The sequence below is a fragment of the Mixophyes fleayi genome, chromosome 11, assembly GCF_038048845.1.
Source record: "Mixophyes fleayi isolate aMixFle1 chromosome 11, aMixFle1.hap1, whole genome shotgun sequence".
Taxonomy (NCBI): Eukaryota; Metazoa; Chordata; class Amphibia; order Anura; family Limnodynastidae; genus Mixophyes; species Mixophyes fleayi.
Window position 1 is genome coordinate 46,190,584 of NC_134412.1, and position 25,427 is coordinate 46,216,010.

The 25,427-nt window shown below is 43.6% G+C and overlaps 1 protein-coding gene across 3 annotated transcripts in view; it reads left to right on the top strand.

Moving 5' to 3' along the window:
- The window catches only part of NLRX1 (NLR family member X1), a 90,144-nt gene that overhangs the window by 32,281 nt on the left and 32,436 nt on the right, over positions 1-25,427 (top strand). For all 3 annotated transcript variants that reach the window (XM_075190558.1, XM_075190556.1, XM_075190557.1), the window contains 3 exons: positions 15,819-16,023; positions 16,112-16,200; positions 24,020-24,630. In XM_075190558.1, the coding sequence (XP_075046659.1) occupies positions 15,863-16,023; positions 16,112-16,200; positions 24,020-24,630 (861 nt within the window). In that variant the 5' untranslated portion in view covers positions 15,819-15,862. The remainder of the gene's footprint in view (positions 1-15,818; positions 16,024-16,111; positions 16,201-24,019; positions 24,631-25,427) is intronic.

Sequence of the window (25,427 nt, forward strand, 5' to 3'; positions counted from 1 at the left end):
TGTTTTTGTTTTTTTCTTCATATTGTTTTGTATTTTGTTTGTTTATGCCATTGATTTCAGAACAGTCCCACATATCTTATTTTCGTCTTCCCACCCTGCTCTACATGAAAGAAAAGTCAAGTATTCACGATCTCTATCCTTTTAACATATGTTTTGTAGGCTTCCTTGATGACTTTATCACTGTAACCTTTAATCTTCAGCCTATGTGACAGCTCACTCACTTTTTTTTATCAAAAATCTCCTTGTCTGTACAGTTTTTCATTCTTAAAAACTTCCATTTGGGACTCGTTTCTTTGTTGATGAAAGATGTGAGCTACGAAAGATGAGAATGCTATTTGTAGCTGTATGCTTACGATGAACAGATACTAATTTCCTGTTTTACGAGATATCAATTGTGAGGTCCAAAAATTTAGTTATTGATGTCGAATTTGGCTATGAATAGTTCTAATAAGGTTCTCCCTCCATCCCACATGATGAAGACATATTTACTAAACGGCGTGTTTGAAAAAGTGGAGATGTTCGCTATAACAACCACTCAGATTCTAACTGTCATTTTGTAGAATGTACTAAATAAATAATAACTAGAATCTGATTGGTTGCTATAGGCAACATCTCCACTTTTTCAAACCCGCAGTTCACTAAATATACCTCATAGTCTATATATTTTTCCCAGCAATACTGGTTTCCGGTCTCCAAACTGCACAGATGTGCGCATGCGCTCTCCACTGGGGCCTAGCCCTATGCCCTGAATTTTAGTGGTGTTGCCCCGGCTCTGCTCCGTTGCCCTGCTGCCTCCACTTACCTCGCCTCCAGCCAAGTTCTCATGCTCGCCGGCAATTCTCCCTCCAGCAAATTCTTCCACTAGAGTCCCCGGCTTCAGCCTAGCTGCTTGATCCGTCTCCGGCCTGGCTCTCCTCCAGCGATCCAGGATCGGTCTCCAGCGTTCTTTGGCCCTGCTCAACTCACTACCGAGGACTCCTCTCCCTCTGCCCAGCAATTTCCTCTGGTCCCGGCGATTACTTCTATTGTCACTCTGTTTTAATGTATGGCATTGCATTCTATGCCTTGCTTTATCTTATTTGTCTGCACTTCTTATACCTTTTTCTCATATTACATTGTTTGCCATGCCTATTTGCCATACTTTTAATTTTCTCATTTTCATTTCATGTCATATAATCATTTTATCTCATCCTTCTCATTACCCTCTTGCTATTTTTTTGACTCCTCCCTTGCTCACTGCTCGCTGCCTCATTGCAAACTGACACTGCTTTTATTTTCTCTTCCTTCCTTGTCACCTCTCATCATCCTCCCTACCGCTCCCTCAAACTTTGTTTACCTACCTACCGCCACATTCTAATTTGCCTCCTCTTTTATTCCCTTCCGCCATCTCTACACATTTCTTCTATCTTCCTATTTTACATCTTATTTGCCTTGTTTTTTTTCTTCCCTCCCCTCCCGCCATGCCTCCCTGCTCACGTCCCATTCCCATACTGCCCCCTTGTCCCATTTCATGTCCTACACCAAGCACACCCCTGGGCACTTCTAACCCTGCCAATCTTATTCACATATCCCCACTTCCCTCTCTCCCCTTCTCATGTGCCCTCTGGAATGACAGATCTGTCCGAAATAAACTGCCCTCTATCCACGACCTCTTCTTATCTAACTCTCTTAACCTTCTTGCCATTACTGAAACCTAGCTCTCCAACTCTGACACTGCTCTCTCCTATGGTGGTCTCTCCTTCACCCACTCTGACAGACCTGGTGACCGTCCAGGCGATGGGGTGGACATCCTCCTTTCCCCCACTTGCACCTCTAGAGTTATTCCTCCTAAACCCTGCATCCCCTTTTCCTCTTTTGAAGTCCATTCTATCCCTTTTTTCTACCCCATTCATCTCCATATCTCTGTAATCTACCGCCCCCCCCCCCCTGGTCCCACTTCCAAATTTCTCTACAATTTTGCAGCCTGGCTTCCTCATCCACTCTTCTGACCTTTCCTCCATCATATTAGGCGATTTCAACATCCCCATCGACAACCACACCGACCCTGCTTCCATCAAGCTACTTGCCCTCTCTTCCTCCCATGGCCTCTCTCAGTGGTACTCTTTCCCTACCCACTGCCTTGGTCACTCACTTGACATTGTCTTCTCCCACTTATGTGGTCTTTCTGATCGAAATCTCCTATTACAATCAGTCTTCCATGACCCCCTCCTCTCATCCCTCCTTTCCCCCCAGCCACCATCCCCTCTACTCCTTCCACCCAACCTCGGGTGACAAAGTCCACTCTCATTTCTTCCTCTCCCCCTTCAACCTGCTCCCTTGATCCTATCCCCTCTCACCTCCTTCGTTCCCTCTCCCCCCACTGTCTGCTCCCACCTCACTAACCTTTTTAATCTGTCCCTCTCCAATGGCATCTTCCCCTCTTCTTTTAAACACGCTCTCATCTCTCCCATTCTAAAAAAAAAACAATCTTGTCCCCTCTTCTCTCTCTAACTACCACCCTATTTCTCTTCTCCCTTTTGCATTGAGAGGCATATCTGCAACCATTTTACCACCTACCTTTCTGAACATTCCCTCCTTGATCCTCTCCAATCTGGCTTCCGCCCCCTCCACTCCACTAAAACTGCCCTGACTAAAGTCACCAACAATCTCCTCACAGCTAAAGCCAGGGGTAATTTCTCCCTTCTTATCCTTCTGGACCTCTCCGCGTCATTCAATACTGTTGAGCACCCTCCAATCCATTGGTCTCTCCGGCACCGTCCATTCCTGGTTACCTTGTCAACCGCTCCTTCTCTGTTTCCACCTCTGGGTCCCCCCCCTCCCCCATCCACCCTTTGTTATGAGCGTTTAGTCGCTATCCAATAACGATTGTCGGATCTCGATTTGTGTTTCCAACGCACAAATATTTATTCTCAAAAAGTAGCAGAATATATTCAAGCAAAATAATAATACGTACAGCCGTTACTTATCGCAGGTGCTCTGGGTCCAGTGAACAGTCTTTCAGTCCTGAAGTCTATGGTCAAGGTGACTGAACACTACATGAGAGCTACTGCTTATATGCAAACAGAGATACAGTGAAACAATGCAGGTGGTATAGCTTGCTTCTATTGGTCCAGGCATCAAGGGGGTCCAGGGGGTTACACATCATAGGCTGATTCAATCTAAGGAATCCAAAGGTGGAGGTCTCTCCAGGGGATGAGCTCTGTTCTTCCTGCCAAACTGCTTTGTTCTTCCCTCCACACCCCAATTACAATCAGTCCATTTGCATTTGACAGTTAATATCATATTAAAGGATTATTCCCTAACATCAATAACTAGAGTATGCAATGTGTGATCTCTTCGCCGAATGCACCGAACAGCTGCTGATGTAAAGGGGATTAATATGATATTAGACATGACACATTTATTTTAACCTGAACCATATTTATCACTAATATGCATATAACTTATAATATTACACATAAACACTATTATATTTAGACATAAATAACTATGTGCTGCAACTACGAAATATGTGTACTATTTACAAATGTGTGTGTTGGTGCGAATTTATACTAAAGTGTAAAAACTGTTATGGCCGCGTGTTGCGGCTGGATACGCCATTCCACGCCGTAGCGTGCTCTACGCATAATTTCAGACAACGATGATCAAGTTTGCTCGATATCAATTTAAATGACTTTAGCCAATTTGCTGACTTCGACACCTTCCATTTGGGGTCCCATAGATTTCTGTTCTTGGCCCTTTACTCTTTTCACTATACACCTCCTCCCTGGGTGAGTTCATTAGCTACTTCGGCCTCCAGTACCACCTTTTATGCCGATGACACCCAACTCTACCTCTCTTCTCCTGACCTCTCTCCATCCCTCCTTGCTAGGGTGTCCACCTGCCTCACTGCCATATCCTCCTGGATGTTCTCCAGATTTGTAAAAGTTAACATCGTTATAACCAACCTTATTGTCTTTCCTCCCTCTAGAACCCCCTACCCTCCTGACCTCTCTATCAATGTTGAAAATGCCACTATCTCATCTGTTCCCCAACTTCACTGCCTCAGTGTCACCCTCGACTCCTCTCTCTCCTTTGCCCCCCACATCCATTCTCTTGCCAAATCCTGCCATGTCCAGTTACACAACATTACTCACATTCGGCCCTTCCTTTCCCAGGACGCCACCAAATCTCTCATCTACTCCCCGATCATCTCTCGGTTGGACTACTGTAACCTTCTTATCAATGGCCTCCCCCACTCATCTCACTCCTCTTTGTTCTATACTTAATGCTGCCGCCAGATTCATCTTCCTTTTTTGCCGCTCCACATCTGTGTACAGCCTTTCACTGGCTCCCCTTCAACTACAGAAACCTTTTCAAGCTCCTTACTCTCACATACAAGGCCCTTGCCAACTCCACTGCTCCCTACATCTCCAACCTCCTATCTATTCACACTCCTTCCCGCCCTCTGCGATCGGCCAATGATCATTGCCTCTCCTCCCCTCTGATTACCTCTTCCCACTCACGTATTCAAGATTTCTCCCGTGCTGCCCTCTTCCATTGGAACGATCTCCCTCATGCTATCCGAACCTCCCCCAATCTAAGCAGTTTCAAACAGGCATAAAAAGCCCACCTCTACTTAAAAGCTTTTCAGTCATCTGCCTAACTACACACTTGTCGTCTACCTCTCCCCTTCCTCCTTCCCAATTTCACTTTCCCTTTCTCTTCAGTTTGGCCGCCTTTCCCCTTAGATTGTAAGCTCCTCTGAGCATGGTCCTCTCTCCTCCCTTTTCGACCACTTTTAATTCTGCTCTACAGCTACTCTTCCCGCCTCCTTCTTTAGCTTCCTGCCGACCACCTCCGCTTTCACTGCTCCTGCTCTAAAGCTCTTAACCTGTTGCTGCGCCCACATTCCTGGGCACACCAGGTTTCCTGCTGTGCTGACTTTCCCACTGTTCTGACTTCCCCTCACCCTCACCCTTTCTTTAGCTGTGCTCTGAGCTTCCTAAGTTAATGTGCTGCTTGTTTATTGTACTGTAATGTCATACCTTGTACTGTCCAATTGTTTGTTTCTGTACGGCGCTGCGGACACTTTGTGGAGCCTTACAAATAAAAATTAATAATAATATTTTAGCCCCACTGTGTTCTGTATAGGTCACGGGTTTCGTGAAAAATCTCAAACTTCCATCAGCCCAGATAGAGATTGACGTATGTTGTATCTGGTTCCGTGCCTCTTACTTATAAATAGAATTGAAGGCAAAGTAATTTCTTATCAGAATAACTTTTAACTATTTCAATAGAAATACATTAAACGCGTTGTTTCTTTTCAATGTCAAGGTAATATTGAATAGAATTTAAACCCATCGCATGGTTGATGCTTAAATAAGAGGATTTTTACTCACCGTAAAATCAATTTCTCTTACTACACTGGGGGACACTGCGTTACCTTGGGGTATAGTAGGTGGGACTGTAGTTAGGCACTTATAAACGTGTTTGTTTCCCTGACTCCTCCCCCACTATGCCCTTCCTCTGTAGCTGACTTCAGTTTTGTATAACCAAGCCAGGAAGAGAGAAAAAGCAATTCAGAAAGCAACACCAAAGACAGCACTACTTTCAGAGCAAGGGAGGGCGCGCAGTGTCCCCCACTGTAGTAAGAGAAATTGATTTTACGGTGAGTAAAAATCCTCTTTTCTCTATCCTACCACTGGGGGACACTGCGTTACCTTGGGTAGCTACCAAAGCTGTGTCCAAGGGAGGGAATGCTCTGGAATGGCTGTGCGCAATGTTTTGTGTTCAAAACCCTGCATTTGTGAATGCAAAGGCATGCAACAAAGAAACAATATGCAGCAGAAACAGACACTGCCACTCTGTACAACAGCGCCATTTAATGACGCTTTTGTGCCGTACAAAAAGCTACAACCCTCCTGGAAAGTGCACTGTTAAAGTCACTGGAACCTGCAGAGGGGTACAGACAATGTTGGTGGTGATGCAGTGGCAAGAGACCACCTAGTCCCTGTCCCCCCTACGCTCTTTAGCATTAGAGAGGCTAAATGGGCATTAAATTCCTAAACAGGAACTGTGCGAACAAGAGCACAAACTATCTCCCGTCGGAGAAACCTTACACAAAAAGAAGAGGCACAAGAATGATGAACTACAACCTGTGTCAGTGGAATGCAGGCACTAATTGTCATAACCAATAATGTCTCGTACAACGCGCCACTAAGTTTCTGGTAAAGAAAATGAGGAAGAGCCATACACAATCTCGCCTCAGATCCCCTACGAGATGTGACATCCAAGAGAACAGCCTGCATTGAGCTAACAACTCAATCCACTCAATGATATTGAAACATCACCATATAAACTAATGCAACAGCGTAAGCCACTCAGCGATATCTAAGGGAGCACTGATACAGTGCTTAAACCATTCAAAGATAAACAAGGGAGCACTCATTTCATGAGCCAACGGCTTAACTAACTCAGCGATATCTGAGGGAGCACTCATATAGAGAGTTAACAACATAATCCCGACATATATACCAGGAAGCACTCATACCATGGGCTAACAGCTTAACTAATTCAGAGAGTCACCGGAGGCCAAAGCAAGCCTCCTGAAGACGAGAACTCCCTGGAAATCTACAACCAACCAAAGGTGAGCTGAGCATGAAGAAACCGCTTAAGCAAGACAACCTTCCGCTGAGCTAGACAGAGAGCCACGGAAGCTGCACGCTGAAAGAAGTAGGGCGGAGACCCAAATTGAAGCCAGCTGGTAAAGAAAACCTTTTAAAGATTCCTGAGTGGGGCGTGTGAAATTCTAGGAATTTACACCAATCGAATATAGTTTCTAGTCCAAAGAAAACAGCTGAGGAAGAAGCTCAATGGCTGAATTGAAGGTAGCAACCATCTCCCTGCAGGGATTCTCTAGCCGAAAAGGATAGCCATCCGACGCCACAGCATCAAACCAGATGATGAAAACAAAAATAACCGAACTATGAGATGAGGCCGCTCTGGAACCGGGAAAGGAGGGACGACAACACAAGTCCCCTAAACCAGTAGAAAACTGCTTAGCGAGACACACGGCGGACCACCAGACTAGCTGGGATGCGCCCCCCTCCTAGAAACTCTTTAACCCCCTTGAGGAATTGGACCTGTGAATCACCTGTACACCCCCTAAGTTCTAGGGAGACCCGACCTGGCTATGGACAAATCCACCTGAGGGTCATTAGATTGAGAGCCGATAGAGAAAACAGGTTAACATGTGAAAAGAACCTGGGCTCCCTCTCAGAGAGCCCTATGACCTAATCAGGAGAGCACAAAGGTATTACCCTGAGGTGACCCACTCTACCTGTTAAAGGATTGATTGCTAAGGCATTCGGCCCTCAATAATAATAATAAGTTGGTCTAGCTTGGCCCATAGAATGGCACAAGGAACACCCCTCCGACCATACACAGGTCGACCCTTATCCTGCATTAGGATACGGGAATTGCATAAGTGCTACAAATATGTGTGTTCTTCGGTAGTAAGCTACTGAAAACCCCAATCTAGAATTTAAGGCATAAGCCAACGCATCTAGTGTGGTAGAATAAGCGAAGACCTGGGTAGGCTCAAAGAGACCCCTTGTGAACCCAATAATGCAGCCCTGCAGCTTGCTGAGAGGCTGCCAGTATAAAATTCTGGCTGAAAACATCTAGCTGTAAGCTGAGCGTTGGGTGTAAAAATTACTTCCACCACCGGGGAATGTCCTCAAACCTATGAATGTTTACCTGATTGCCACAGTACATAAACTATAACCACCCCTGTAAAGCAAAGCCTGACTCAGGATGCGGCACCCTGACCTCAGATCAAGAGAGAGGATCAAAGGATTGAATACGTAAACATCATGGCCTGGTGTCGCTGACATAAAAAAAAAAGAAAGCACACCTACCGCCAGAAGCCTTTGGATACTCATTTGTAATAGTGCAAACTGAGAGGTCCGATACTGGAACGTAGTCCTGTAAGCATGTGGCTAACTATAGGTATCATGGCTGAATAGCTGTATGCCTACCAGCTATGATGCTGCTGGGTGAATACAAACCATCCAATTAACCCATCACGTGAATAAAGGCTAGAGCACTTATTCTGTCCTAAAGCCACTAGATAAACCCCTATACCAGCCCCTGCTCTGGGTAGGAGGACTTCTTTGTCTGCTCCCGCCGAGGTGTCACCAACAGGGAATACCTCCCTTGTATTGACTCTGGAAAGTTAGGGGAGGTGAACATATAGCCAGTCTATTACTGTTTACCTGGTCTTTGACAAAAAACAGACACCAAGTCTAAGATATGAGGAAAAACATTTTCCCAACTAGGGTGTCACTAAGGCTTAGGTTGACAATTGAAAAACCAAGAATAGACTGTTGTCTTGCAAATGCAAAAACTGTGTACAGTTTAAGCTGAGATTATCCACCTCGTGAGTGTAATCAGCAAGAATAGTCCTCTTGATAGTAAAAGAAGATGGAGATAGACATCCTCTGGTGAGGAATGAACTACATCCCTATTCTGACTGTGGAAACAGTCAAAGATAAAATCCTCTCCATCTGTGGAAGATGGTGAACAGCAGCATATTTGTCCGGATGGTTTTATACCTGAACAGCGTAATGCCGCTTCTGTGGTAGTGGACAGATATAAGCTGTGTGGGTGCTTAACCAGCACAGTGTAAACATGTGTAGAAGCATGAAAAAGGGTATACTCACGTACCATTTCGAATTTAAAAATCACCTTAATGTGTTCGGCCACCAGAAGCGACAGTGATTTAGACCAGACCTGTTTCTGCAAAACAGCTGACACCGAAATGGGAGCACCCTGTTTGTAGACCCTAGCCTCGCAGTCTGTGCCGAGGCATTCGGGCTAGACTGTGGAAAAGATCATTTAAAAATTACATTTCGTACACATATAATTCCTATTTCCCAGTTGATCTTTTTATTAGAAAACATAAGGAAATGGAAGACAAAGTAACAGGAAATAAGATTGTCTAACAATTAATTTGAAGACATATATATATATATATATATATATATATATATATATATATATATATATATATATATATATATGAGTATACCAACCAGCGAGTATTCTACTCCTGGAAGACTCACCTATTGTAACCTGATATAACAGTAAGAAAAAAGACACAGAATAGATCTGTTCTATCTTTTAAACAGGTAATACATTTATATTTGCTATTAGGGAGATTGAACCCACAACACCATATATTCAAAACAGTGTAAATATCAGATGAGCCCCAGCTCCTGATGTACACCTACATATATACATTTACGCACACAATGCAATACAGACCAACCAGCCTTCCACGGGATAACACTGTATATTATTTTTGTGCCACATAAATAATGTAGAGCATATAAAACAGCGTGTCTATTACCCCTTAGGTAATTCCCCAGACATACCGCATATTTGGAAAACTGTATAAAAGTTAACCACAATACTTGGGAACACAGGCTATACGCAGCAAAAGGGATTGTATATATACGGAACTCCCTTTACCAGACTTATGGAAAAAGTCCATCCACAGTCACCATATGGAATATCATACAGATATGTATTCCCATATCAATGTACATCTGCCTGAAAATCAAAATATGTCACAGGAGGATAGTAAACTACCATGTCTAATAGGTAATCCTATAATATAAACAGTCACAGGGTCCTGAAAGAAAGGTCCTAACTGTGTGGCAAACAGGCTGACAATCGTTTAAAAACAGAATTAAAAACTATACTACATTGCCCGGTGAAGAGAGGCAGAGTCAGGAACAGCATGCTCCGGATCCAAGATGGCCGCCATTCGCGCCATTAGGGAGAGAGAGAGGGGGAGGTGCACTCCCCTCTCCTAACATGTCCGCCTCTGCTCACCGCCGCTCAGCCCATATACAAAATATGGCTGCAGCCGCTGGAAGTGAGAACCGCCGCGCAACCATGCCCAGGGTGCGTGCGGTCTCACTGACAAATGTAATTGCCTCCTGAGAGAGCGATTCTTGTCCTTCTCCCCCACTGCTCGTTGTCTAGGGGCGGAGGAGGGGGGGGAGGAGAGGCTGAGACACCTTCACTCCCGCCCGCATGTTTAAACATGGCCGCGGCCGTCTATAAGGCCGAAATTAATAAATATATCTATGCCCCACATAAAGCTGCCTTTAAAGGCATACTTTAAAATAAAACATGGCCCCTTTGCTCATTTTTTTTTTTTTTTCTAGGGGTAGACTGCCGGCAGAGGTGCAAGGAAAGCGTGCTGCTTACCTGCACTGGAACTCAAGAGTGAAGGAATCACTGGGACTATTCACTCCTCTGGGTCTTGGCATGGAGTCCAGCGCTGCACCTGAAAAGGAACAAAAATAAAAACAGGAAAACCTAATGCTAAACTAAGTATAGGCAGGAGCCTATACAGAAGTGACCTTTCTCCAGAAGGCACTTACAACAACTGAAGTCAGCTACAGAGGAGGGGCATAGTGGGGGAGGAGTCAGGGAAACAAACAAGTTTATAAGTGCCTAACTCCAGTCCCACCTACTATACCCCAAGGTAACGCAGAGTCCCCCAGTGGTAGGATAGAGAAATAGACTTTATACATCACATGTTGCTAGCCATATGGTAGGTATCACCATGATATCACGGATTTTGCTTATTAAGTGTGTCACTTACATATGAGCGCTGTTCCGTATCATATACAAATTGCTTCCTTTTTTGTCATATCCCGATTCCTGCGATTATTCTTCTGTCATTTTTTTGCACTTATGGAAAAATATAATAGGAAAGTAGGAATTTTAAGCTTTTCTGTACACAGGTGCTCATAATACAGTTTTTGTTATGATGCCTTCTGTGTATGCTGATTCATGTCTTCATATAATTTCATATACATTTTTACTTTGACAGCAGAACGATAGGTGGAGGAAAAAAAAATATTTATTTTTTTCTTCAAGATTGGTTGTGTGTGTTTTAGATGTTTCTGAGATAGAATCTTTTGTGTGATCTTTTTGATTCCAATTCCTCTAAAATGGCCAATGTTTCTCCTGTTGCGTAAAGTCAGTGTTCCTGTATAGGGGACTTAATTGGAAGATCTAATTTACCATTCTCATCAGTAGCAAGTTCAATTGTATTCTGGATATTATTACAATTTATATAGAATTTCTGTAAAAGTAATTTTATTGCAAGCAATTTGAGGTCTTTCTCCCACTCAAGTCTAATTGGAGTCCATAACATAAAAAGTGTGTGTGACCATACATATGTACAGCCAAGCATAGGACCCAGTGAGGCATGTGTATGTCAGACAGGAGGCATGAGAAAAGGCTCAGCCAGGTCTGAGGTGACGGCTAAGTGGAGGTTGGTCGCCAAGTACAGATCTGCAGGGGAGCAAAGAGAGCTCAGATAGGACCTTAGGAGAGATGAAAAATCAGGCCTGGAATCTGAAAATAAATAACAAATATGTTTCAGGGAGATTTAACGTTTGTGGAGTTTCTTAGTACCGTGATGGAGTATGACCCCTTACAATTTTTAAGGGGTCATACTCCCAATTTGCCAAGTATTTCTTTTACAGCAAAAGCCTTTTAAAACACAAAAAGTAAATAAATCCAAAAACATTTCTAATCAGGGCATAGTGTGGTGCTTGATCTTCCTGGAGTGGTCTACAGTTGTAACCAAAAATATTGGCACCCTTGCACTTAATTCAAATGGGTGGGGTAGGTTTTTCCGGGTACAATAATTCCGACAATTCTTACACCGATTAGTATAAGGGCGACAAAAAGGAAATAGAGACCTACCATATAACAGACAGACAACATTTTCCACATGCTTCATTTCCGGCAGATCTAAATTGCTACTGTATAAAATGTCCACAGTGAGATTGCCGGTTTTAAAGCGACGTCGCTTCTGATCAGCAGCCTCCAGGACTCCACCGATGTCCGCAGAAGAGGAGGAAGGGGTTACGGGGTGAAGAGGGGAGAAATGGCAGAAGAAGGGGGTGACGTGAGGCTTATATGAGAAAAGTGGATGTTGGTGGAGGAAAATGGTAGAAGAAGGTGGGTGACAGTGCAAACGGTGGACAAAGAGACAGGAGAAGACAAGATGTGCACATGCAAAATTAAAGACAGACACAAAATGGGGGAAAGGAAAGGACAGACATACACAGAGATGCACAGCCACATACATGGGGGAAGGCACACATACAAATTGGAGACAGGAAGCACAAAGGGAGAGAACGAGAGACAGTGGGTGATAGGTACAGACACACAGCATGGTTGTGGGGGGAGATATACAAACAACAGAAAATAAATGGGAAGCAGGGGGAGGAGGAAATCAGGCTAGGAACCGAACATATTGTGGAGGAGGAACAGTGATGTGGTTCGGGAACGCGCATGCGCAGTGTGCACATGAAGTGTCACACCCCAAGTGATTAGATTGGGTGCATGCTGTCTCTTTACGGGAATAGGCAGCATGCTGCCAATTATGTACAATTATGGGGATATTACCACTGGCATCCATCAGTAAGCTTTGCACCTGGAATGCACTGACAGGCGCTGGGTACATTGTGAGGTTTATTGCCAGTATAATTAGCGGGCCCCCTTTGCCTTGCTCCCTGCACAGTTGAACCAGCCACACCGCCCTCGTTATGGCCCTGCATACAAGTTAGACAAAATAAATGCAGACATGAAAACAAAAGGTAGGGGAGGGCCCTGCTCATTGCGAGAGTTTGCATTCTAATTGGAAAAGGATACATCTGAAACAAGAGGAGTGAGTGTGGCTGAGAATGGAGATAGGGACACTTGTGATGGTGCTTTAGTGTAAGTAGTATCGGTGGGAGAAGGGTAAGCTCTAATGAAGAGATGGGTTTTTAGAGAGCGTCTAAAGATTTGAAGACTGTGGGAAAGTCTGATTGGCCATGGTAGGGAATTCCATAAGTTGGTAGCAGCATGGGGGGGAGTCTTATTGGAGGGAGTGAGAGGTGGTTACCAGAGATGAGACGCAGGTTTGAGGTAGATCTGAGAAGGTAAGGGGGTGAGTATTTTAATATGAGACTTTGAGGTGTAAGAAGGGTTGGCCTTGTTGATGGCTTTGTAGGTAAGAGTGAATAATTTGAATTGGATTCTGGAAGGAAGTTAGTATATATTGTGTTTTCAACATTTTACAAGGATTACCGTATGTAGCAAACGTAGAGGAATTAGTTATTAAGATAGACCCATCACATAATTGTGGGGAATAAGGCTAATCATAACTGCACTGTAAAGGCTGTGTTTCAAATGTAGCCCTTTATTATTTGTTTTCTCTGTAAGTAAAATGCAACTGACTTCAAAGCAGAGCCCTGCTCTCAAATGGCCTGTGTTTATTCGTTGGCTCTGCACATCCCGTTGTTATTAGATAACAGTTGTCCGCTTTAGGGAGTGAACAGCTTCATAGGCCCTTGGGGTGAGCTACATCCTGACATAGGAGAGTTTTTTGACACAGAGACAAACTCTATGGAGCCTTTAGCTTGAGATCCTTGTAGAGAAAAGCAACCCATGAAGGCTATCTAAGCAGATATATAGAAATATGAGCTTCAAAGAAAATGCCTTCATATTTTGGGAGAATCCGTGTGCTACTCCATACTCAGGGGCAGAAACCACACCAGGGTTGTGAATTAACGTCGTAACCAGTAACAACTCTAGTCGCATGTCTTTGGGAAAGGTATGTTATATTGGTATAATTCCATCATGTTTGACATTTAAATGTGCGGAAAATTATGACCAGTTAATTGATAGGGGAGTTATATCTCTAGGATATACCTGAGGAAAGTTAAGACAGGTCAAAACTTTAGAAATAGTTTTGAACAAACCCTAGATGACACCCAGGAGACTTTTTCGCCCCCACATTAGCATCCACACTGCCCCTGTGAATGTCATCCCATTTAATTTTGCTTAAAAGCCTTTTTTGGGAAGGGACAAACTGTCAGTCTTTTGGGAAATCAATCATCATTGATAAGCTGTCCATCAAGCCAATTTCCCTTGATGCAGAATATACCACTGTCAGTAAGATACACTCTGAATTTAATCCCTTTATTTTAAATCTGTTTTGCTTGTGTATGTATGTACGTTGTTTATTGTTTTTATAACCTGTAAAACATCATTGTACTTTTTGTATATTAAATCTAAAATGTAATTAGTGATGTCCTTATTGCTCTAAACGAATTCACAGCCTTCTATGAAGAAGATTGCTAGACCATGCTAACTCTTAACATGCTGAGGTGTGAATTGTGAATACATTTGTATACCAAGTCTACTGTGTGCCTGCATGTACGATTGGGTCATAGAGCCTTGAGGTGTTAAGTGTTAACCCTTTGATTGCTGGTGTGTGCCTTGTTAACCTGTGAGTACCAAGGAGTGCTCACTGTGTGCTAGTGGAAGACAGTATATTGGGGTCCTATTGCCCTTATTCAATAGGTGGTGGCAAAACTGAAGTGGGTGTGCTTGTGTGGGCACTATTTGGGGGCGATTTAGCTAAATTTGTAACCTGTGTAATAGGCGAGAGGAAGATTGAGTAAACACTTCCAAGTCACGAGTGCCCATAGTTTGTGACTGGTAAAGATAGTTAGGAGAGGTTTTCTGACAAAATAGAAGTGATATTGTTTGATTGTATGAATATATGGTAAGATATTAAATCAGAGAGAGGCTAGAGGTGGCTATTCGTGACACCGCATAAGTCAAAATGACGCTTTTAAAGCGGCTATATCGTGTTTTTATTTTTCATATAAATCACTGTCAGTCTGTAAGAAGAATTTTTTTCAGGTTGCAGTTAGAGATTTTTCATTCTGGGCTACCATGGCAATCACATATCACCATGCAGAGGCGGGCTGGGCAGGGGGGCATCGGTTCCCTCAGTTTACCCATTGTTAGGGCCGGCCGGCCGCCCAGCTCCACCTCCCCCCGGCTGCACTATAACTTAATTATTACCAAAAATGTAATGTGACGCGCCCGCCTCAGCGCACAGGCAGGCACATCACATGACACGTGATGCGGCTGCGTCATTGATGACGCGGCCACATCACGTGTCATGTGACGCGGCCGCCTGTGCACCCCCAGGCTACAACTTGCCAGCCCGCGCCTGTCACCATGGCATATAATGTAGTGAGCAAAGAGAGTTTGGAACTTCCCTCTGCTCTCTGTCTGCCTTGTGAAATATTCCTTCTCCCCCCTCTGACATCATATAACATGCTGTGAGCCTGTCTCTGTGTAGCAGACTGACTGTGTCTGTCAGACATTTTATTTCACCTCCAGAGAGATTTTGAAGATTTGAAAATTAGATTAATGCTTAAAAGGTATTTAACTTGGTATTTAAAGAAAAAAATATGGAATTGTTGCTTTAAATAGGGAAATATTTTTTACTCTGTGCCTCTGTTTGAAAAGCCATATTGTTGGTTTTAAACCACTGTGTTTTCTACCTTCTGATTAAAGAGGGCAATTGTGTGATTAAATTTATATTGGAGACACATTTTTCTTGGCTGCCGTTGACTACACTGTGCAGGTCTATTAATTTTGTGCATCACTGAACATCTTACCAAAGGTGGTTTAACAACTATCCACGAGCATTTAATCTAGTATCTAGTAGTGTTGTGTAACATCATCTTATGTTTTGACCAATGTGCGGAAGTGTATGTCCAGTTTCACAATATAAGGTGGATGAAGGACACGGGAGACAACAATTAATTATATTTAGTTTGACATATTTAGAAAGTAATCTTAATGGAACGAACAACCACTGCAGTACTTTGTGGAAATCATTTTGAGTATGTTGATTTTGGCCAGTAATGCATATGACCTTGTTTTTCCAGGTGTAATGTGTCACTAGCAGTTCCTGGCTTATTGTGGATGAAACATGCAGTGTCGTGGCTCTGTCTTTCGTTTGGGGTTGTTTGGATCAAAGAAGAGTCTTGTCACTGAGAAAGCGAATGGATTGTTTTATTTTTGCATTCCAAATTTACCACAAATGTGCCCACATCATATGTGTCACTCTGCACTGAGCAGAGACTCCTGCAGGTGAGAGCCTCCCATATAGTATCTTATGAAATGTGTGGACTGTGGCTGATATAACAAATAGGGTTTATTTCTTAATGTCTCTCTATAGGACTGCCTGGCATAGATTCCTGATCTCCAGGAGCCATGGGTTATTCTGTTGCTCTGCAACATGGAGGAGTCTGAGCAGGTCAGTACAAGGTAAGTCCAACACTGTCCAATTAAATTAGGGGTAATTTACCCTCTACTTTGAACATTAAGGATATTACAAGTCGGCAATGTTTTCTGTGACCATATAAACTCATGAGGATGCAGGTTTGGTGCTTTTATAAAAATTACAGAACTGAAGTTCTGTTATCCTTATATTTTACAAAAAAAGGTACATTATGTCTTAGAATATATGAGTAGTAGATTTAATTTAATCATTTTAATTAGCATTGTAATATGCCAGTTGGTCACTTGGCTGTGTCTTGTGAGAGAATTATCTAACAGTTGCTAGAAGGTGACAGTAGGTCTGATATAAAAGGAAGATCATGCCCAAGCTAAAATCAAAATCATAGATTGGAACCTGTTATACACCTGTAGAGGGCTACTCATTGAAGCCATATGCATTTGTGCAGCTCTAAAAGTGGGCCCAGTTTGTTTGTATGATCAGCTTAACCTGACATGAATTATTTGCAGTCTTTAACTTTGCTCTATACTGCTCTTCTTCAATAGGAGTTATTACATGAACTCCTCTAGGCTGTACATAAAATTTACACTACTAGGAAAAATATAACACACCAGGTTCCACCACCCTTGGTAGAAAAATAGTGTTTTTTATGACCACATAAGTGCTGGCATTACCTGCTTTGTAGGGTTATCTACTAAATAATGGCACAGATCAAGGGAACTGAGATACATGGGATGTAGCAATTGTAGCCAGTGTGCTTCAACTCACAAATTGAGGGCAAAAGGGAGAGATAATGCTTCCATCACATGAAATCCTTTTAAAAGACAGGGGTTTGAATCTTTGAAACATATTAGGGATGTGCACCGGCCACCTTTCGCGTTTTGGGTTCTGATTACCTTCAGGTTTTGGGTTAGAATGGGTTTTGCCAAAACACCCCCCTCAACGTTTTGGGTTCTGATTTTTTTTTAAAAACGCATAAAAACTGCTAAAATCCAGATTTTTTGTTTTTTTTTCACTCCTACGCTATTATTAACCTCAATAACATTCATTTCCACTCATTTCCAGTCTATTCTGAACACCTCACACCTCACAATATTGTTTTTAGGCCAAAAGGTTGCACCGAGGTAGCTGGATGACTAAGCTAAGCGACACAAGTGGACGGCACAAACACGTGGCCCATCTAGGAGTGGCACTGCAGTGGCAGACAGGATGGCAGTTTGAAAAACTAGGCCCCAAAGAGCACATAATGGCAAAAAAAGAGTTGCAAGATGGAATTGTCCTTGGGCCCTCCCACCCACCCTTATGTTGGGGAAATAGGACATGCGCACTTTAACAAACCAATCATTTCAGCGACAGGGCCTACAAAACTGTGGCTGAAATGATTGATTGGTTCGTTTGGACCCCCACAAAACGAGCTGGCAAAGAAAAAAAAAAGGTGCAAGATGGAATTGTCCTTGGGCCCTCCCACCCACCCTTATGTTGCGGAAAAAGGACATGCTCACTTTAACAAACCAATCATTTCAGCGACAGGGCCTACCAAACTACTGTGGCTGAAATGATTGGTTTGTTTGGGCCCCCACACAAAAAAAGCAATTCATCTCTCCCTGTACAAACTAAACTGGCTCTACTGAGGCAAGATGTCATCCTCATCCTCATCCTCTGATTCCTCGCCCCCTTCAGTGTGTACTTCCTCATCCTCACACATTATCAATTCATCCCCGCTGGAATCCACAATCACAGGTCCCTCTGTAGTCTCTGGAGGCCATTGCTGGTCTTCATTGAAGAATTGATAATTCATTTTGACCAGGTTCCCTGCTGCACTAAAAACTCTTTCGGAGTACACACTGGAGGGGGGACAGCTCAGGTAAAATAGAGCCAGTTTGTACAGGGGCTTCCAAACTGCCTTTTTTTCCTGCCAGTACAAGTAAGGACTGTCTGACATTTCTACTTGGATGCTGTCACCAAAGTAATCCTCCACCATTTTTTCAATGGTGACAGCATCCAATGCAGCGACAGTAGACGTGTCAGCAATCGTTGGCAGGTCCTTCAGTCTGGACCAGATGTTCTCTGCATCCCCGCCAGTGGGTCGTTTAGGAAATCTCAGCTGTTTCCTCGCAGCCACAGGTGTGGAAGAAAATGAAGGAGGAAATGTTGCCATGTCATGGTCCTCTTCAGATGACAATCTCCTGATCAGCAGGTCTTTGCACCGCTGTAGACTTGTATCTGCCGGAAACAGAGACACAACATACGCTTTAAACCGAGGATCCAGCACGGTGGCCAGAATGTATTCCACTGACTTTAAAAGAGTGACCACCCTCGGATCCTGGCAAAGCATACAAAGGGCTTCATCCACAAGAGCTACATGCTTTGTGGAATCGCAATGCTTTATCAGCTCCTCCCTCACTTTCCCCTGATCAGGCTGTTGCAGAAGCAGCTGGAGAATCACCTGACTCAAGCTGGAAGTGTCGGAACTGACTTCTTGTGTGGCAAGTTCAAATGGCTGGAGAACCTTGCACAACTCGGAAATCAGTCTCCACTGCGCTTGACTCAGACGCATTCCCACTCCTTTGCCTATGTCGTAAGTGGCTGTGTAGGCTTGAATGGCCTTTTGCTGCTCCTCCATCCTCTGCAGCATAAAGAGGGTGGAGTTCCAGCGCGTCATAACCTCTTGTTTGAGGTGATGGCAGGGCAGGTTCAGGAGTTTTTGATGGTGCTCCAGTCTTCGGTAGGCAGTGGCAGAATGGCGAAAGTGTCCCGCAATTTTGCGGGCCACCGCAAGCATATCCTGCACACCTCTGTCACTTTTAAGATAATGCTGCACCACCAAATTTATTGTGTGGGCAAAACATGGGACGTGCTGGAAATTGTCCGTATGTAATGCCCGCACAATGTTACTGGCGTTGTCCGACACCACAAATCCCCAGGAGAGTCTAAGTGGGGTAAGCCACTGCGAGATGATTTCCCTCAATTTCTCTAAGAGGTTGTCGGCGTTCTGCCTCTTACTGAAACCGGTGATACACAACGTTCCCTGCCTTGGAACGAGCAGGCGTTTCGGAGATGCTGCTACTGATGCTGCTGCTGCTGCTGTTGCTGCGGAAGGCGATGCATCTACCCAGTGGGCTGTCACAGTTATATAGTCCTTAGTTTGCCCTGAACCACTTGTCCACATGTCCGTGGTTAAGTGGACAGTGTGTACAACCGCATTTTTCAGAGCACTGAGGACACTTTTTCGTACTTCTCTGTACATCCCAGGTATCGCCTGCCTAGTGAAGTGGAATCTAGACGGGATTTGGTACCGGGGACACAATACCTCCATCAACCGTCTAAATCCCACTCCACTGATGGCGGACACTGGACGCACGTCTAACGCCAACATAGCTGTCAAGGCTGCAGTTATTCGCTTTGCAATAGGATGACTGCTGTCGTACTTCGTGCTCATGGCAAACGTCTGTTGTACGGTCAATTGCTTAGTGAAAGACGTAGCGTTCTTACGACTTCCCCTCTGGGAAGATGACCGACTCCAAGCAGCAACATCAGCAGCGGCAGTAGTAGGCGTAGCGCTACAGGATCCTCCGGAAGAATCCCGGATTGAAGAGGACTCAGTCATGCCGGTGACATGGCCTACAGGACTATCTCCGATCCAGATCGAGGAGGAAATTGACGAGGAGGGTGTTGCTGGTGTGGATACAACGGCACCAAGGGATTTAGGTGTCCCTAGACTGCTGACGGTCCTAGCCACAGTTCCTGAACTAAACTTAGAATTATGAAGGGTCTTCAGGTGACGTAGAAGGGAGAATGTCCCTAGCTGGCCAAGATCCTTACCCCTGCTTATTGCAGCTTTGCATAAGCTACATATGGCAATACAATTGTTGTCCGGATTGGGATAGAAATAATTCCAGACCGAAGAGGTGGATTTTTTGGTCTTCTGCCCAGGCATGACGATGGGCTTTTTCATCCCATGGACAACAACTGTTTCCCCCCCCGGTGCCTCATTTAAGAAAACCACATCAGCATCCTCCTCGTCAAGTTCCTCCTCAGCGCCAGCTACATCAATATCCTCCTCCTGGTGTACAACATTGACACCTTCATTATCCAAATCTGTAACTGCACTGTGGGTGATCCTTCCAGCATATGTAGAGGGCGTACTGCAAATGGTGGAAGGAGTCACCTCTTCCCGTACAGTGATGGGAAGGTCAGGCTTCGCAACCACCAACACCCTTGGACTCGCCTTGGGGATTTGTGATGCCATGTCTTTAGAAGGCAGAGTGGTTTGCTGTGTTGTTGATGACAGCTTAACTCTCTTAAATTTTTTAGAGGGGGGGGAGGAGGAGGGCTTAGATCGTTGTGTGAAGCTGAACCACTAGTCATGAACACATGCCAGGGCCTAAGCCGTTCCTTGCCACTCCGTGTCGTAAATGGCATATTGGCAAGTTTACGTTTCTCCTCAGATGATTTTAATTTCTTTTTTTTGATCATTTTAGTGACCTTTGGCTTTTTGGATTTTACATGCCCTCTACTATGACATTGGGCATCGGCCTTGGCAGACGACGTTGATGGCATTTCATCGTCTATGTCATGACTAGTGGCAGCAGTTTCAGGATTAGGAGGAAGTGGTTCTTGATCTTTCCCTGCTTTATCCTCCAAATTTTTGTTCTCCATTATATGCAGCTCAAGAGAGTGTACCCCTAAACCACACACACTCGGCAAAGGCTTTAAAAATTATATGCGGCACAGGAGAGTACCACTGGACTTATTTGGCAGGATCAGTGGAGTTATACAGCACTACCACTGGACTTATACGGCAGGATCAGTGGAGTTATACAGCACTACCACTGGACATATACGGCAGGATCAGTGGACTTATACAGCAGCACAGGACAGCACCACTGGATTTAAATGGCTGTACCACTGGACTGGACACAGGACAGCACCAGTGGAATTATGGCAGCACCACCACTGGACTGAGCAGGATAGAGCACAGGACAGCACCACTGGACTGAGCAGGACAGCACCACTGGACTGAGCAGGACAGAGCACAGGACAGCACCACTGGACTCAGCAGGACAGCACCACTGGACTGAGAAGGACAGAGCACAGGACAGCACCACTGGACTCGGCAGGACAGAGCACAGGACAGCTGTAATTTAAATACATTTCAGAACAGGGTGCGCTCCTCGCCTAAAATAAGTAATAAGTGGCAGTGCTATTGCATGGGCTGGTTACTGAAAAAGCTGCAAAAGTGACAACCAGTACCAGGCTGTGCCTGGCTGGGCTGTTCTCCCTATAATATGGAGATTTGTAGTGTATGATGCCTATGTCATGAAGTGAAACCAGAAGGTGGTGGGTGCCAGGGTAATAGATAAAAGTCATAAAATCATTATATATATATATATATATATATATATATATATATATATATATATATATATATATATATATATATATATATATTATGGAAGCACTAACATCAATCATGGACTTGGTAGAGAGTAACATAGGTTCTCTGTCAACCCTTCATGTAGCTGGCAAGAACAGTATAGTCAGAACTAAGACCTTTTTGAGCTAGGGGGTTCCCCTTATTAAATTCACCAAGATCCAGTGCCTTACTCCGTTATCTGCCTGCTACATTTGTTATAATGGTGACTAGAAGGCTTGTAACACCAACACAATAAGAGACACGGTTCTCAATTACTCTTCAAATCATTTTTGTCTTCTTACCAACCACCACTTACCAGTAAATGGTTTGCTAAAAAAGGTTTTATACAAGATACTCTTTGTATCCACCAGACTATTTCCTTATATAATAGATCCCTATCAGTTGGTGTTTTTGTTTTTATCACACGTGTGTATGTGTGTATTTGTAAGTTATTTTAATATATTTCACCTTGTTTTCCGGGAGGATGTCATTATTAAACAATAATCATTAAAAGTTATATTTTAAATAACATAAGGAGTGCTAATTTGTCCTTCTAACATGAACCTCTGTTCATTATTCGTTCTGTCCAAATATAACAGGACCAGCACCCCCACAAGCTATACGCTATAGATTTATATCTTGACATACATTGCATGTGGATGTTTTCTTCTAATCCCTGTGCAGAGCATCTCCCCCTTTAAGAACAGTATAGTGGCAGTTATCACCTCAGTCGCTATCACATTATGTCAGGAGAGTGAACCCTGAAAAAATATGTGCTTCAGTTACTGATACAGATGCTTGGTTTACCCCCAAATAGAGCTAATGGACACAAAACAGAATTCCAAATTTATTTATTTTTTCCCTTCTCCACAAGGATCCCAAGGCAGAAGCTATAGATGCCTTGACAAGGTCTTGGAGAGTCTAGGATACATATTCCCTCTCATTCCAAAAATTCTGAGAAAAAGAAAAAAAAGAACAAAGTAGAGGTTACAGCAATTATCCCCTTCTGGCATTGACAACCATGGTTTTGCCTGGGAAATGCTTGGAGAGCCGCCATCGCCCATTATGCTCGGACCTATATCTATTTAAAATTTTGGAAAATAATTTTTTGTGTAAGCAAGGTTCAGCCAATCCCATGGCACCAAGTATTTCCCCAAATATTATATTTCTTACAAGAAGTTTTAAATAACGGCCTGGCACTGAAGGCTCTGAAATTTCAAGTTTCAGCAATAAGTGTCATGCTGGATACAAAATTATCATTGAATTAGTTCATAAAATGTTTCTTCAAAGCAGTCAAGAGGATGCGGCCATACATGCCCATTTGTAACACCATGAGATTTTAATCTGCTGCTGGGCTCCTTATTGACAGACCCATATAAGCCTATTCAAGTGACTCCTCTTAAATGGCTTATCCTTAAAGCGTTCTTGGTGACCAGACGAATAAGAGAAATACATGCATTATGGTGCAAGGAATCATTCTTAAATATTTTTCCTGGCAAAGCTATATTAAGGACAAATCCTAATTTTTTTACCCAAAGTAGTGTTTGATTTTTCCTTTGAATGAAGAAATTACATTGCCAGCATTTTGTTTACAAGTAAAGAATGAAGAGAAGTGTCTTCATACATTAGATGTGGCAAGAGCAATCTCCACTTATCTGCAGTGAAGAAAGAGACTGAGGAAAACTGATCAGCTCTTTGTATTACCTTCTGGAACACAACAAGGAAATGCCCCATCAAAAGGTACCTTTTGCAAGATTGATCCGTGAGGTCATCATACATGCCTTTTAGGGGAAAGGTCTAGAGGTACATTAATTATAAAGGCACACAACTAGAGCAGTGGCAGCTTCTTGGGCTCAAGAAGCACAAGTGTCATTAAAAGAAATTTGTAAAGTGCAGATTAATCTACAAGCTTTTCCCCTTGCTGGACAATGGCAGTGATTCAGCTCTTGAACATTGTGCTTTCCTAGCTAGTAAAATTACTGCAATAATAATGCCGTCCTCCCCAAATCCTCAACTAGCACTAGACAGTCCGTGCCCCACTATTATTGGGAGACTACGAGTGCTGGGGCTACCTGCATTAGTAAAAACCAGCACCAAGCAGGTTAGTGCAAGGCTAGTACTTCAAAGGGGGAGGGGGTACATAAAACAACATGCACCCCTCCCTTCCTAAGGCTTCCAGCCCAGTACTGAAAATTTCTGGAGCTCTCTCTGATCCACCCTTTTCTGCGTGGGTCGGGACACCTGGAGTGGCAACTTTGCCAACCCTGAGGTTCAAGAGTAATAGACGGGTTCCTAAGAGCTGAGTCTATTACATCAAAAAAGTAAAACAAACTACAAACACAATTTTGAAATAAAAAAAGTTCAGAAGTTCAAATGCACCTGTTACATGTTAGCAGAAATACATGTTAGAAATAATCTTTGTCTTTTTATAGATCCAATTCAGCAACATCGTCAGCGCCTGTCTGCATGGTTCAGTTGTTTGCCTATGGAGGAACGACACTTTGGACCTTCCTTTGCTCTTGACTCAATCCATGTGGATCCAGTTATTCGGGAAAGTTCACTGCAAGATATTCTGCGTCCAGTGTCTGAATTAACTTTGCAACAACAAAGCCCACTGTGTCCACGGAGTATGACTGTCTCCCAGTTGTTCCAACCACACATATCTGGAAAGCCTGTTCGTAATGTAGTTTTATATGGCACAGTCGGCACTGGAAAGAGCACCCTCATACGGAAATTTGTGTTGGATTGGTGCCATGGACGTAGCACTGAGTTTCAACTTATAATTCCTCTTTCTTGTGAAGATTTGTCCCAGGTTACTGCCCCAGTCTCATTTGCACGGCTCATTAGCAGGAAGTATCTTCATCTGCGAGACCTATTACCCACACTGTCTCATTATTCTCGTGTGCTCTTCATACTCAACAGTCTAGAGTGGATGAATCTAGATTTCAGGATGGCCAACAGTGAGTTGTGCAGTGATCCAAGCGAACTCATGCCACCTGCAGCTATCCTTGTGAACCTTTTGAGAGGATACCTGCTTCCTGAGGTGAGAAGGAGAGGAATGTAGTTAGAACATTGTTAATGAAGAGTTAAATATGAAGAATAGGTACATTTTAATAAAAATAAATATCCACACAAGCCCTTAGTTATTGAATAGTCATTATTTTCTGAAACACAAAATGACTGGGTGTTTGCATTCGCTTACAATTTAGTTTTGTTGTTTCTGCCATGGTGCAACCTGGGGTGGAGATAAAGAGGGATGCGGGAGGGTGGGAGTGGGGGGGGGGGGAGAACACAGTTGACGGTACAGACAATAAACTTTGATGCTTATGGTATTAGCAGTTGTTTATAGCTTATTTTGCAGTTCTGCGTCTATAGCTCTTTTGCCTTGTCTATAGCCCTAATGCGGTGTATATTGTTGTGATGGGGGTACTGTTACCAGTGTGGTGAGTGCCTTATAGCTTTGATGGTTAAGTCGGGCGGGCGTGTTTATAGCCTTTTGTTTCCTCAGTGTCTATAGCCTTGGGGGTTATGCCGGACAGGGGTGTTTATAGCCCTTAATTTTTCTAGTGTTTAAAGCTCGCAGGATGGCAGTGATATTATTGGCTGCCTGTATATAGCTCTCTGTGTTTAGCTCTTAGGCTTTGTGTTGGTGAGTGGTGGAGATGATAATGGGATAGTATGTGTCTTTGAGCAGGGATTGCCCAGATGGGAGATGATGCTATGTGTCGTTTGGGCAGTCTAATGGTATGTTGTGCTGGGATTAAGTGGAGTCTATGTTTGTGGGTGTATGAATAGGTTAGATGATATGTTGGTGGGAGTTAGAGAAATGTTAAATGCTTA